At 38.9% G+C, this 15,968-nt stretch overlaps 1 protein-coding gene across 1 annotated transcript in view; it reads right to left on the bottom strand.

Annotated features, from left to right (window-relative positions):
- oprm1 (opioid receptor, mu 1) overlaps positions 1-15,402 on the bottom strand; it is a 70,549-nt gene extending 55,147 nt beyond the window's left edge. The window contains exon 1 of the mRNA XM_057849029.1: positions 15,076-15,402. Within this exon, the coding sequence (XP_057705012.1) occupies positions 15,076-15,353 (278 nt within the window). The 5' untranslated portion in view covers positions 15,354-15,402. The remainder of the gene's footprint in view (positions 1-15,075) is intronic.
- Between the last annotated feature and the right edge of the window lie 566 nt (positions 15,403-15,968).

Here is a 15,968-nt window from a genome sequence, read left to right as displayed (position 1 = left end):
AAATTAGGCACTGGTGGGTGAAGCTGTAGCAATTCCTTCCAACCCGAGTCAGAGTCTTTACCGGTTAAAACTTTTCAGAGGACGTAGCAGGGTTGACTTAATCGTCTGGTAGCAGGAATAGGCATGAGGAAGGGAACTAAGCCGCGCTGTTTCTCTCAGTTTTTAATTTTTAGGCAGCATTTGTTCCAGCAAAAACAAAATAATGCGAATAACGATCAGTACCGTTGTAAAAAGGTGTTGTAAATTGTTCAGCAAACTGTTAAAAAAAAAAAATCCTTCTAGTGTAAGCCTTCATGTAAGATGCACGGTATCTATAAAATATAAGCAAATCTAGATATTTAGCTAGTTGTTGGGGGGTGTATGACTGACCTAAGGGTTTGAGTACCTGACCACCCAGTGGGGGTCAACATGGCGGCAGACAACAAAAGAGTGTCTTCTTTCTGAATAATTAGTCGGCTTGTGTGATGTGTTTGGTTTGAGGAGGCTCAAGCTGGGCTGCTGCCCCAGCAAAGTGCGCGCGCTAAACTGAGCCAGGTTAATTGTCCATGGGAACGTATCACCTGGTGGGAATGCGAATCAAAGACTACAGGAAAACATGAACATTTTCACAATGTAAATGTGTAGATAGCTAAATGAATGGATTTTCACAATGTAAACATGTAGATAGCTAAATGAATGGGATAAACGGTACTTTTAAGCAGCTTTTGCAAGCGCGCCATCTCAACGTCTTTGTCGAACAAGTCGCCAAAACTTGTCGTCGCGAAGAAACCTCTTGATGTAGGCCATTGCCTGATGGTGGCGCTGCGACGCCTACGCCCGAGTCGGTTCCACCGTCTCCGCCTTGAGTATTTTTGTTTTAAAACCTACCGAAGACGGAATAAGTGTTGCAACAGCGTTATAGTATTTGTATCTCCTCGGCATTGCAGTCTTACTCGCAAAAAGTCCACAACGTAATATAACAAAGCATCATATTCTGACAAAACATGGGACAGTAGAGAAATGTCGGCCAATGTAGGTGATCTGTATGTTGTAGGGCAAAGATGGATTAGATGCAATCAAACGCAAGCAAAGAAAAAAAAGTGGTAGGGGGGAAAAAAAAAAAGAAAAAAAAAAACACATTTAAAATGAGCACTGCCGATGTTTAAAATCTCCATGGCCATGGGATTGTGAAACATGCTTCCTTTGTCCACATATGTTCTAAAGTCAGGCGTGCAATATTTGGGCTATAATTTGACTTAGACATTATCACAGAAAAGCTGCTACTGTATAATATATACATATTTTCAGGTCATTCTCTTTAAATGAACACCATTCAAAAAAGTAAATACAAGCACTGGGACTGAAATTCTTTTACATAGTGCGAAAGTGACTTGGTTGTGTTTTATTGTCGTAATTCATGTTTTTTATGACATATTAAAAACATCTGCAATTACTCCAATTAAAAAACAAAAGCTTTTGTAGGAAAAAAGTATATCTTCTGTGTCTTCAATAACCTAGCTAATGGATGTCTTAAAAGAAAAAAAAATCCATGTTGATGAAGGTACTTCAGGATGTCTTTAAGTATTTATCATTCAAGTAACAGTAAAGTTTACCTACTTATTGTGGTTATGCAAAAAAAGTAATTCATAAATTGCGTTACGAAAACAGTTAGAGCCTGGCGTCTGAGACTACAGATGAAGTTTTTAAAAAGACAAATTTAAACTGCTAACTGAAAAGACTAATTTAAACTGCTAAATGATGTGGATGTATTAAAAATACATATAGTTAGTTCTATATCAAAACAAAATAAACAGAGGTTTTGAGGAAGAAGAAAAACAATGACAATCTTTAATTCTTCAGCAAGCTATGTAACGGGTAAAAATCAGAGGCCTTACTAGCATACGGAATACCCTTGCCTGTCCCCTTGTTTAAATTAACACTTCAAATGTTGTAACTAGTTGGGGGGTGTTTCGCGGGTCCTAACGGTGGGGGGTGGGGGTGGGGGTATGGTGCCGTGTGTGTTAAATGAATAGTTTTAAGGCTAAAGTATTTTCAAATTATTTTGTGTAAATCCTATCAGTGAGAAACACGACTCATCATCAAACTGCGCATACGTATGCTCATTAACAAAGCTGGTATGTAACTACCTTACTCTTATTTGAATAGAACTTAGTAAACATAATGTTTTAATTAACTTGGATTGGGTCTGGTATGAGCTAAGTGTATGGAAGTAGTGCTAGCTTTTAGAATAGGAAAGGACAGAAGGTTGAAGTTGGTCTGACAAATTCCCTCATCGTTGTTCAGAAACTTACAGTATGCTTTTCGAGGTACCGTATTTGTTGCTTGTTGCACTTTTCAAGTGAAAACGTTTGCCTTGCGTAAGAGCACATATTATGCACTTACAAACCGATTTTGTTTTCCAAGAGAAGGTATACCAACTGTATAAGATGTGGAATCATTTCTTAGGATGTGGAATGGATGAATATATGCACAAAACAAATGCGTACTGCACTTAAGTAATGTTCATGAAATCCTTTGAAATAACAATAGTATCATTGCAGATATTTTTAAATATATAATTGTCTTGGGCTCTGAAGCCTTCCAGTATTCTATGTTAATTTGCTTGCTTGGCCCTACCTTTGCCTTCCCCCTGTCCCCTTGTTAAAATTAACACCTCAAATGTTTTATCTAGTTGCACGTGTTTGTGGATCGGTATTTAATCTGAACTTACTCATATTGCTGACTAAACTCTTTAAAAACTTACAAACTACAAAATTATTACGTTATCATAAATTATCGTACATTTTTTAATTATACATAGTTTGGGGACAATGCGTTTTGAATCCTACGAAATTCCCCCAGATATACTAATGTTAACAGAGTCAGTTTGTAACACCTCAGATGGAGTATTCTTTTATATTCAATATTTTATGTTTTACTTTTCATGTTCTACACGTTATATCTTTCATATCAAAGATGTTTCTATTTACTGACTGAAGAATTAGAACACTCTATACACTATTTTAAAACATTTCATATTTATTTGAATCAGATATACTACATTCTGTTAAGCACGAATGTAATAGAACTTAGTAAACATAATGTTTTAATTAACTTGGATTGACTCTGGTATGAGTTAAGTGTATGAAAGTAGTGGTAGCTTTTGGAATAGGAAAGGACAGAAGGTTAAAGATGGTCTGACAAATTCCCTCATCGTTGTTCAGAAACTTACAGTATGCTTTTCGAGGTACCGTATTTGTTGCTTGTTGCACTTTTCAAGTGAAAACGTTTGCCTTGCGTAAGAGCACATATTATGCACTTACAAACCGATTTTGTTTTCCAAGAGAAGGTATACCAACTGTATAAGATGTGGAATCATTTCTTAGGATGTGGAATGGATGAATATATGCACAAAACAAATGCGTACTGCACTTAAGTAATGTTCATGAAATCCTTTGAAATAACAATAGTATCATTGCAGATATTTTTAAATATATAATTGTCTTGGGCTCTGAAGCCTTCCAGTATTCTATGTTAATTTGCTTGCTTGGCCCTACCTTTGCCTTCCCCCTGTCCCCTTGTTAAAATTAACACCTCAAATGTTTTATCTAGTTGCACGTGTTTGTGGATCGGTATTTGATCTGAACTTACTTATACTGCTGACTAAACTCTTTAAAAACTTACAAACTAAGAAATTATTACGTTATCATAAATTATCATACATTTTTTTATTATACATAGTTTGGGGACAATGCGTTTTGAAGTCTGTAGTGAATCCTACGAAATTCCTCCAGATATACTAATGTTAACAGTCAGTTTGTAACACCTCGGATGGAGTATTCTTTTATATTCATTATTTCATGTTGTACTTTTCATGTTATACACGTTATATCTTTCATATCAAAGATGTTTATACTTACTGATTGAAGAATTAGAACACGATAGACAGTATTTTAAAACATTTCATATTTATCTGAATCAGATATACTACATTCTGTTACACACGAATGTAAGCTTCTATGTAACGCAGTATTATCAGAGACGGTTAATAATACAGCTCAGCTGCTGTGTGTTTTTAAAATATCCAATGCATTATTTAATTTTTTATTTTTGCTACTGATTAGGGTCCCGCCTTAAGTTTGACTCTCTTGAACTATCACATTTGTAATGAAACTGCGCAATACAACAACCTGTTGTTTTTCCGTCATCTTGATATTAAGAATGTGTTCGTCATTTCTTAACTTATAGCCCTTACAGACACATTGACTTTTTAGAAACAGATCTACCGTGGCAGAAAAAACTCACATACGTTAATAGAGTGGCTATGTCTGCAGTTATTCAAACATTAAATCTACTTTACGGTCAAACATTCAGGTTTGGAAATTGTATCATGTTTCAGGGGCATGGCGTTCATGTTTACAGAGGCAGGGTTTCTGGTCTATGTCATCAGCTTTTCACGCCCACCACAATGCGACATAGGCCGACTCAAAAATGGGGGGTGGAGATTCGCAATGTGTATTGAAACATGTGTCAAATCAGTCTCCCGCGGCAACGCAAGGAAGATGCATCTTCTGAAGACTCTCCAAAAACTGCAACATTGTTGGTAGGTCGCTATTTAACTCTTATTTGGATGCTTTTCATTAAATAGAGCATGCTAACTATCAAAAACTCTTGTAAGATAAATAAATAAAGTAGGGTGAAGTTGTACCCAAAAAAAAAAAGTATACATAAAGCATGCTAACTATCAAATGCTCTTGTGAAAATAAATCAAACCTAGGTGATGTTGTACCGAAAAAAAAAACAGTATCAGCAGCGTTGAAATGTTCAAGCAAACTTGACAGACGTTGTGCTTTAGAGTAGATGTGGTGACGCTGTTTGGGAAAAGATCAAAAACACTGTTGAGTTAGAAAAATCTAGAAAAGGCACTCACGTAAGACTTTTAAAACGTATAGCTCAACAAAACCGTCAAAGTCAGGAAATTTGGTCCACAGCCGGGGAGGAAAGATGCTTCGCAGCGCGCTCTTAAGGTAGGCTAACCAGAAATGACTTTTTAACATTGCATGGCTAAACTAACCTAATCGCTGGGACCACCCCACGCCGATCACGTGGTCCTACATAGGTGGGGCTGTCTGGACATGTCTCAACTATTCTTCTCATCAAAGACGCCCCACAACACCTGCATGGCGGACCCCCCGCCGAACGCAGACGCAGTGTCTCACCACGAACACACAGCCCGCTTCCTCCTAAACCCCTCGCCACGTTGGGAGACCCCAAATAACAAAAGACTACCAGACACCCTGGCGCCTCAGCTCCACAGGTTTCCTCTCACACCTACACGCTAACCTGACTTCAGAGACAACCAATAACCATAGTTCTTTTACTGGTGTCAAAAGGAACACCTAACCATACCATATTTTGGCAGGTGCGCAAAAGGGGCGTTGCTTACGTCATCCATCAAAGGTCATTTGCATAAATTTGACAGGTGCTGGCCAATTATCTTTTTTTCTTGTTAGCATTTTCTTTATGCTATAGCAGTACTTCTCAAATAGTGGGGCGCGCCCCCCTGGGGGGGCACAGAGCAATGCCAGGGGGGGCGCATGTGACCTCGGGGAACATGTTTTATGTGTTTTTTTTTTTTTTTTTTTTTTGCCGTAGTGGAATAAAGTGTACTTGCACATCCACTCAGTAGGTGGCAGTGGCGCTCTCATTTTCAGAGTGCGCGCAGTATTTTTGAACTAAGGAAGAGCACTCAGCACACACAGACAACAGATATGAAGAGCAGTGTGACACCGCCGTTTTCGAAAGCCGTTTTCCGACCGGACTCACTCACGCAGCGAACCACTGTCTTGTCCGGTTCTCACGTCGCCGCCCGAGAAGTGCCATTTTCGGCTTGGGATCTTCACGACGACTGCCCTCACCTACGGTTCTACCTCGGCCGCCGTGAATGCGCTTTTTTCGTGTCGTTTGCCTTTTAGCTTTGACTTTTAATACAGTGGGTGATGATGAAAGACCACTGTTTACTGTGTCTAAAAATAATTATAGCAGACAGCAAGAAGCCAAATCAATTAAGACGCCACTTAAAGACATTAGACCCCAATCTCATTGTTAAGCCGCTTGATTTTTTCAGTGAAAACGTGCCGAATATTGCCAACAATCGTCCTGCTTTGTCAGTGTTATATCAGTAAGCCAGTGAGCATTGTTAGCATGCTAATTGAAAAATAACTCCACATCATTGCAAAGGAGGTAAATACTGTGAGCAGCAAAAATAAAAACTGTCCTGTCCAAGGACACCCCCCCCCCCCCCCCCCTTTATTCAGATTTGTTTTTTCGGTCAAATTTTTTGGCACATTGTCCTCATGAGTGAATGTTTCTAATCAATTTTAATTTGGTATTATTTACTGATTTTATTACATTTTATTTTTCTGTATCAAATGGTCAAAAATGTACCTTGAGTTTATTTTTTAGTTTGGATGTGAATTTTTTTTTTAATTCAGGCAAATTCATGCACATCAAGTCTTCTCTGTTACAAACAAAACAATGTTTATAATAAAGCTATACTTTATTATAAGTTGATCTATGTTACTTTTTTTCTTTATTAGAAAAAAAGGACACAATGTTAGGCAGATGCGTATTTATAATAGTAATTTTATAGACAAATGATACTATTTACAGTAGCGGCAGAGAGTTTGGGGGGGGCGCAAAACATTTACGTCTTCCTTGGGGGGGCGTGACAAAAAATAATTGAGAAGCACTGTGCTATAGTTACTGCATCTGAATAACTCCTAATAGCTATGTTACGTTAACATACCGGTCACATTCGCATTTTGTTGTTCAAGCATCATATGTAACATTATCATACTGTACACTTATTCAGCATGTTGTTCCATATTGTATTTTTATTTTAAATTGCCTTTCAAGATGACATATCTGGTCTATGTGTTGAATTTTATCAAGTAAATTTCCCCCCAAAATGCGACTTACACTCCGGTGCGACTTATATATGTTTTTTTCCTCTTCATTGGGCATTTTACGGCTGGTGCGACTTATACTCACGTGCCACTTATAGTCCGAAAAATATGGTAATAACTGATAGCACAGAAAGATGGAAGCCAGGACAGATTTGGGTATGACTGGTTAAACTGTATCAAGGGCAATTGCTCTAAGACTGCAAGGGAAGCATATCTTACCCTAAAATCTCAAAAATAAGTGATCAAATGCATACTGTTGTCAGGATCAGCTTCTTTATCACTGGATATGGCACGACATACTTTTCATCCATTCATTCGCACTGCTTTACAGTCCTTTAAACAGTATGGATGGACGCTGTGTGTCTCTGGAGGTCTATGGGCAGTAGGTGGTGCTTGGCTGGCCCGGACCATATGCTTCTCTGCATGATGATTGAATGATCTGTCTGAGGCTGAATCCCTTTTTGATTGACAGCAAAATGAGCGAATCAGCAATCCGCAGGAAGAATTTTTCAATTTTCATTCCATTCTTCTGAGTTGAACTGAATTGTCTAATCATCTAACAACACTTTCTTCGTTAAAAACGACTAGCGAAAAATCAAGCTTCTATTTCTGTTGGGTTTTTTTGTAGCTGCTTGTGTTTGGAGACTGATGTCTGTCGCCCTAGTTTCTTTCCCTACCGAGAAGCCCCTCCACTGTCACAAAGCACTCACAGGCGGACTTACCTTGAGCTTCCCCTCCTTGAAATACCAGCATCCGCCATTGTACTGTATGTATTACTTTTTAATTTATTATTGGTTTGTGTGTATGACAATGCGATTAATCGCAAGAAGGATCTCATGCTCTTTATCGAGATTAAGATTTTTAATCATTGCCTAGCCCTAGTAACGACTGCATGACAATTAGCAATGCTAAACTGTTCTTTAAAACAGTTCAAATTAGATCATGGACCATATTACTTCGATGTTAATACAGTTTGGCTTTGGAGGGTCCAGTGTATTATTTCAACTGAATGGCGTTTTAAAATTTATGACTTCATTAGCCGGGCTATAAAGTTAGCAGACAGCTTTTTCACCATCATAAACACACTTAGTCACGCATGTCTGCACTCACACACAAACACACACACGGACACACACACAAAGGTTGTCTGTTGAAATCAGTGTCGATGCTTATTTCATTTCCACTGGGGGGAGTCTTGTGACAGTGTGTTCCCAAAACACACTTGAGTGATGGTGAAGCTACAGCCTCTAAGTGACCTCTTTGCTCATCTATCACCTGCTTTGCTGAGATTCACATCGAGAAAGAAAAAAACTCAAAAAGCTCCTCATCCTTATGTGTTGCTAAGCAGCGTTGGGGGGGGGGACATACAGCACTCCATCAAAAGGGTATGCTGGTTTGTTTTTTCTTCATCTTGATGCCTCACGTACGTAAGATGAAGCGAGTGAAAAAATTAAGAAACGAGAGCGCACTCAGACCACCACCAAGGCTAAAGCATTTGCAGAAGGGAGCAATTATTCCACGTGGTGCTTAGCAACAGTAACCAGTTTCATTGAGGTGTTTCTGTGACTGCAAAATAACGCCACCTTATTTTAATTGAGACGTTTTAAAATGTAGCACCATTTTCATTTTCAATAGCAAACACTGCTAAGGAATTACATGTGAGTAACGCTTACTACTGCTACTGTCCACTCTGCAGAACAGAAACGGAAATGCACCACATGGCGGAACAGTCAGATGTCCTCTGAAGATGTAATACGTCAACATACATCTGTATAACAACATAATTCAACTGTCAGGTTAACGCTGTGAAAAAAGGCTTGAAATTAAAAGTTAAAGACAAAGAAATAATTTGATGCTAGCACTAGAACTGAAGGCTCTCTTGATATTGTGCATTATAAGCAGTGTTGTTAATCTTACTTTAAAAAGTAATTAGTTACAGTTACAAATTACTTCTCCCAAAAAGTAATTCAGTTAGTAACTCAGTTGCCTTACTGCAAGAATAATTAATTACTCAGAAAAGTAACTGATGCCCGTTTCAGGTTCTACACTTTATTACCATTCTATAACATCTTTCACGTCAATTATGTGTTTATTAACTAATTGAATTAACCTGAATTTTTTCATTTAAAAAACAACAAACGTAAGTTACACTTGGTTACACGTGGTACCTCTACATACGAAGTCAACTCATTCCAGGACCTTGTTTGTAATTCGAAATGGTCGTATCTCGAACAAGATTTTCCCATAAGAATACATTATAATTCCATTAATTCGTTCCACAGCCCGAAAACCGACTCTAAATCCTTAATAAATACTGTTGTCACTAGAGGTGGGAATCTTTGGGAACCTAACGATTCGATTACGATTCAGAGACTCCGATTCGATTATGAATCGATTATTGATGCCCCCACCCCATTTAAAAAAAAAAAGTTTTGTATATTTGTTTCAAAATTGTTCAAAAATCCTCTCAGGCTGAATAAACCAAACTACTATTTTAGTATCAAGTTAGCGGTTAAAAACAGTAAATAAAATACTCAAGTCCCCATTCTGTATCAGCAGCTTTAAACTACATTCAATTAATTTAATGTTGTGAATCAACCGTTAAAGTTGTTAAAATTGCGCCCGTCATTCCATAATTTCCCTCATGTCTACTTTCAACATGTGTCGGTTTTAAAACTGTTTCATCATTTAAAGCAGTACTTCTCAAATAGTGGGGCGCGCCCCCCTGGGGGGGTGCAGAGCAATGCCAGGGGGGGGGCGCATGTGACCTCGGGGAACATGTTTTATGTGGGTTTTTTTTTTTTTTTTTTTTGCCGTACTGGAATAAAGTGTACTTGCACATCCACTCAGTAGGTGGCAGTGGCGCTCTCATTTTCAGAGTGCGCGCAGTATTTTTGAACTAAGGAAGAGCACTCAGCACACACAGACAACAGATATGAAGAGCAGTGTGCCACCGCCGTTTTCGAAAGCCGTTTTCCGACCGGACTCACTCACGCAGCGAACCACTGTCTTGTCCGGTTCTCACGTCGCCGCCCGAGAAGTGCCATTTTCGGCTTGGGATCTTCACGACGACTGCCCTCACCTTCGGTTCTACCTCGGCCGCCGTGAATGCGCTTTTTTCGTGCCGTTTGCCTTTTAGCTTTGACTTTTAATACAGTGGGTGATGATGAAAGACCACTGTTTACTGTGTCTAAAAATAATTATAGCAGACAGCAAGAAGCCAAATCAATTAAGACGCCACTTAAAGACATTAGACCCCAATCTCATTGTTAAGCCGCTTGATTTTTTCAGTGAAAACGTGCCGAATATTGCCAACAATCGTCCTGCTTTGTCAGTGTTATATCAGTAAGCCAGTGAGCATTGTTAGCATGCTAATTGAAAAATAACTCCACATCATTGCAAAGGAGGTAAATACTGTGAGCAGCAAAAATAAAAACTGTCCTGTCCAAGGACACTCCCCCCCCCCCCCCCCCTTTTATTCAGATTTGTTTTTTCGGTCAAATTTTTTGGCACATTGTCCTCATGAGTGAATGTTTCTAATCAATTTTAATTTGGTATTATTTACTGATTTTATTACATTTTATTTTTCTGTATCAAATGGTCAAAAATGTACCTTGAGTTTATTTTTTAGTTTGGATGTGAATTTTTTTTTTTAATTCAGGCAAATTGATGCACATCAAGTCTTCTCTGTTACAAACAAAACAATGTTTATAATAAAGCTATACTTTATTATAAGTTGATCTATGTTACTTTTTTTCTTTATTAGAAAAAAAGGACACAATGTTAGGCAGATGCGTATTTATAATAGTAATTTTATAGACAAATGATACTATTTACAGTAGCGGCAGAGAGTTTGGGGGGGGCGCGAAACATTTACGTCTTCCTTGGGGGGGCGTGACAGAAAATAATTGAGAAACACTGATTTAAAGATAGATTCAAGTCAAGATTTTGCCGATTTAGGGGTATTTGAGATAAAAAGTAATTAGGTTCTCTATAACAGAACCTTCTAGAGAAGTCTACTGCTTTAAGATGGCTTAAGAAGAAGGATGTGATGTTGTTGCAAACGCGATGCTAGGTGGCTCGGAGCGTTAGCATAGCACTCGGGTTCTCGCTAGTATTAGCATTTAGGGTGGCGTGCATCATGTTAAATGCCTGGGAAACATTTTACATACAGTGGGGCAAATAAGTATTTAGACACCCACCAATTGTGCAAGTTCTCCTACTTGAAAAGATTAGAGAGGCCCGTAATTGTCAACATGGGTAAACCTCAACCATGAGAGACAGAATGTGGAAAAAGAAAAACTGAAAATCACATTGTTTGATTTTTAAAGAATTTATTTCCAAATTAGAGTGGAAAATAAGTATTTGGTCACCTACAAACAAGCAAGATTTCTGGCTTTCAAAGAGGTCTAACTTCTTCTAACGAGGTCTAACGAGGCTCCTCTCGTTACCTGCATTAATGGCACCTGTTTTAACTCATTATCGGTATAAAAGACACCTGTCCACAAACTCAGTCAGTCACACTCCAAACTCCACGATGGCCAAGACCAAAGAGCTGTCAAAGGACACCAGAGACAAAATTGTAGACCTCCACCAGGCTGGGAAGACTGAATCTGCAATAGGTAAAATGATTGGTGTAAAGAAATCAGCTGTGGGAGCAATTATTAGAAAATGGAAGACATACAAGACCACTGACAATCTCCCTCAATCTGGGGCTCCATCCAAGATCTCACCCCGTGGCGTCAAAATGATAACTAAAACGGTGAGCAAAAATCCCAGAACCACACGGGGACGTAGTGAATGATTTACAGAGAGCTGGGACCACAGTAACAAAGGCTACTATCAGTAACACAATGCGCCGCCAGGGACTCAAATCCGGCACTGCCAGACGTGTCCCCCTACTGAAGCCAGTACACGTCCAGGCCTGTCTGCGGTTAACTAGAGAGCATTTGGATGATCCAGAAGAAGACTGGGAGAATGTGTTATGGTCAGATGAAACCAAAATAGAACTTTTTGGTAGAAACACAGGTTCTCGTGTTTGGAGGAGAAAGAATACTGAATTGCATCCGAAGAACACCATACCCACTGTGAAGCATGGGGTTGGAAACATCTTGCTTTGGGGCTGTGTTTCTGCAAAAGGACCAGGACGACTGATGTGTGTAAAGGAAAGAATGAATGAATGAGGCCATGTATCGAGAGATTTTGAGTGAAAGTCTCCTTCCGTCAGCAAGGGCATTGAAGATGAGACATGGCTGGGTCTTTCAGCATGACAATGATCCCAAACACACAGCCAGGGCAACAAAGGAGTGCCATCGTAAGAAGCATTTCGAGGTCCTGGAGTGGCCTAGCCAGTCTCCAGATCTAAACCCCATAGAAAATCTGTAGAGGGAGTTGAAAGTCAGTGTTGCCCAACAACAGCCCAAAAACATCACTGCTCTAGAGGAGAGCTGCATGGAGGAATGGGCCAAAATACCAGCAACAGTGTGTGAAAGCTTGAGAAGAGTTACAGAAAACGTTTGGCCTTCGTTATTGCCAACAAAGGGTACATAACAAAGTATTGAGATGAACTTTTTCTTTAAAAATCAAACAATGCGATTTTCTGTTTGTTTGTTTGTTTTTTCCACATTCTGTCTCATGGTTGAGGTTTACCCATGGTGACAATTACAGGCCTCTAATATTTTCAAGTGGGAGAACTTGCACCATTAGTGGTTGACTAAATACTTATTTTCCCAACTGTATCTAAATATTAGGGGTGTGACGGTACACAGAAGTCACAGTTCAGTACAACAGGAAAAAGTCTTTTTTTTCTCACAGCATTTGAAAGTTAAAGTTTGTATATTATTACACTCTTATATAGGTGAAATTTTAAAACAAATGTAAAAAGAGGGACCTATGTTTTGTTTTGTTTTTTTAATTCAAAAGACTCAGTTCAATCAGTTAATATAACATATTTGATGTGAAAGACATTATCGAATGGATCATGTAATAACATGTAAAACATGAAAAGTAACATCAGCTATTTTGCCGAGTAACTAATTACTCTTACGTTGAGGTAACTGAGTAACTAACTCAATTACTTTTTGGGAGAAGTAATTTGTAACTAATTATTTTTTTTTAAATAAGATTGACTACACTGCTCTCTACTTAAAAAAAACAAAAAAAAAGGCCGTTAGAAACGCTGTTATAATCTCATGCCGTTATTAACAACATTGAAAAGTGTCTCAAAACAAGACACAAAAAGCTTCTGTTTTTTTTTTTTAATGAACAAGAGTGGTTTTAACTTGAAACAATATTGGAGCTGGCATGACATGCTAAAAACAGAACAAAAAGCAATATTGTAAATAGGGTTGTTCCGATCATGTTTTTTTGCTCCCGATCCGATCCCGATCGTTTTAGTTTGAGTATCTGCCGATCCAATTGCTTTTTTTTTTTTTTTTGCTCCCGATTCAATTCCAATCATTCCCGATAATTTTTCCCGATCATATACATTTTGGCAATGCATTAAGAAAAAAATGAATAAAACTCGGATGAATATATACATTCAACATACAGTACATAAGTACTTTGTTTTTTATGACACTAAATCCTCAAGATGACATTTACATTATTAACATTCTTTCTGTGAGAGGGATCCACGGATAGAAAGACTTGTGACTGTGTATATTGTGACTAAATATTGCCATCTAGTGTATTTGTTGAGCTTTCAGTAAATGATACTGCAGCCATGCCCCAATGCATGATGGGAAGTGGAACCACGATGGGAAGTAAATCCATGATTGTGCGTCGTGCTACCAATGGACATATCTTCTCTGCTTTGGGAAATAACTTAGGTTGTTAAGACAAAGCTCAATTGTCACCTTGCTTCCCCACATTGCTTCCCATGATATTTCTAATCATAGGGAGAGGGAGAGGTTATAGCCAATTGAAGAAAGGCTTCAAAGGCTGCCAAAACTCACTCTACTCATTTTGCGCTGCCTTTTACCTCTCTATATAGGTAAAACGCCGTCATTACAGATTAAGCGCGACAATGAGTGAGAGGGTCGTGCAGCGCATATATTAATAGTGTTAAATAATTTTACGTGACACATTTTTTAATAAATTAATTGCCGCCGTTATCGGGATATTTCTGATAACCCTACCTAAAGACTCTGGATGAGTGTTAACATATTATGTCTGTAACGTTAAATACAATTAGAAAACGATTTAATTAAAATATATATATATATATATATATATATATATATATATATATTTAAAAAAGGCATGGCCGATATTTTTTTGCCGATTGCGATACTTTGAAAACGATGTGATCGGACCCGATCGATCGGCATCGATCGGGACATCTCTAATTGTAAAATCAGCTAGAAGTTGAACTGTTTGATGTCATGCATTAACCCCTTCTTGCCAAAATATCACATTTAATACACTTAGAATTTCATGATTATGAGACTAATTCAGAATTTTGAAATATATTTCCTCCCCAAAAAATAATGGATGCAAGTGAACTCATATATGTGCAGGTTCCATGAGAAAAAAACAGGATTTAACAAGAGTTATAGATATTAGAGCGCTTATTACACATATATTTTTTTCCCTTTTTTACAAATTCGAAAAAAGGGTTTCATTAAGACCTTATTTTTCAAATTTTGTGATTCTCTGGCAATTGCTTCATATTTTGGGCATTAAAGGGTTAAGAAAAAACTATTGAAAAAACAAAACTGAAGCCGTAAACCTCACAGAATTGAGGTCTGGTGTTATGCCATTTACTAGTGACAAGTGTTACAAAAGGGGGGTAAAAGGTTGAAACTCGCAGAACTGAGGTCTAATGTGTGACGTCATACACGTGACTGGTAGATTGCGATTTATTTCAGATGATTAGAATTTAGTACGACTTTAGGGGTGCTCGACTTTAAAGATTCCTCTGCGTTTCCTTGGCAGAGGTCTCACCATAACGCTGTTTGAAGCTTTTCAAAACGTGAATGGATGTATTTTTTTGCATTGGGGAAAAGGGAGCGCAACTCCGGGTGACTTTTTACGCACAAGCGTGTGCTGACTCGGCAACAAAGCAAAATAAATAAATGAAAACTCCCGCCAGACTTTTCTTCAACGAGCGTGTGCGTGCTCATACCTGACTATGATGTACATGACGAGCACGTTGCCCACCAGCCCCACCACGGATACGATGGAGTAAACGGCCGTGATGACGATGGCGATGATGACCGGGTTGGAGTCGACGTAGTCCAGGTCGCCGCTCGCGGCAAGCTCCCCTTCGCACACGCTGCTGTTGGAGCCCGCGCTCAGGTTGCGCGTACACAAGTCGCCCATCATGCCTCCACTGCCGTTGCTAGTAAAGGCGACAATTGGGCTCCCGTAATCCGCGTCCGAGAGGTTACCTGCGCTCTCCATGGTTCTTAAAAAAGCGGCTGTAGAGGAGGAAGGGAAGGACGGTTGTGGTCTTAAGTGAAAGCTGCGAAAGACTAAAGCAAGGATGATGAGGTGGGAGAGTTGGAGTGAGGCGTTAACGGGACAGAAAAAAAAGATAGTTGCCCCCTCCCCTCCCTCCCTTTCTTTACACTGCTCCCTCTCCTCCCACTATATAATCCATAATCACCTTCTTCACACCATTCAAGCTACCAACCTTTTTAACACAATCAGCTCATTTTGTTACCTCCACCGAGGAGCAGCATCCAGCTGTGATGTTTGTTTGCGCACATTGGGGGGGGACTGAGGAAATCATTAATGAACTCTCTCAGGGTTTAGTACATGTATTCCACACCTATCAATAGCTTATCTCAGGGGTACCTTAACATTTTTCTTTGAGGACTGTTTTCAGAAAATTCAAAGGATGCAAGGTCCAACTCAAGGGCATAGGTTTGGTCTCAAAATTGGTAGGCACGATATGACAGTATAACCTGCATGTACACTTTTGGCTGAGGACGGGACATTAATAAGACCAAATAGATTTGGTGAACGGGGGTCAGGGTCACTTCTCACCAATATGAACCTAATTAATTAATGAAC

This window comes from Corythoichthys intestinalis, chromosome 10, assembly GCF_030265065.1.
Source record: "Corythoichthys intestinalis isolate RoL2023-P3 chromosome 10, ASM3026506v1, whole genome shotgun sequence".
Classification (NCBI taxonomy): Eukaryota; Metazoa; Chordata; class Actinopteri; order Syngnathiformes; family Syngnathidae; genus Corythoichthys; species Corythoichthys intestinalis.
Note: the sequence above shows the minus strand (reverse complement) of the source record. Positions and strands in the feature narration are given on the sequence as shown.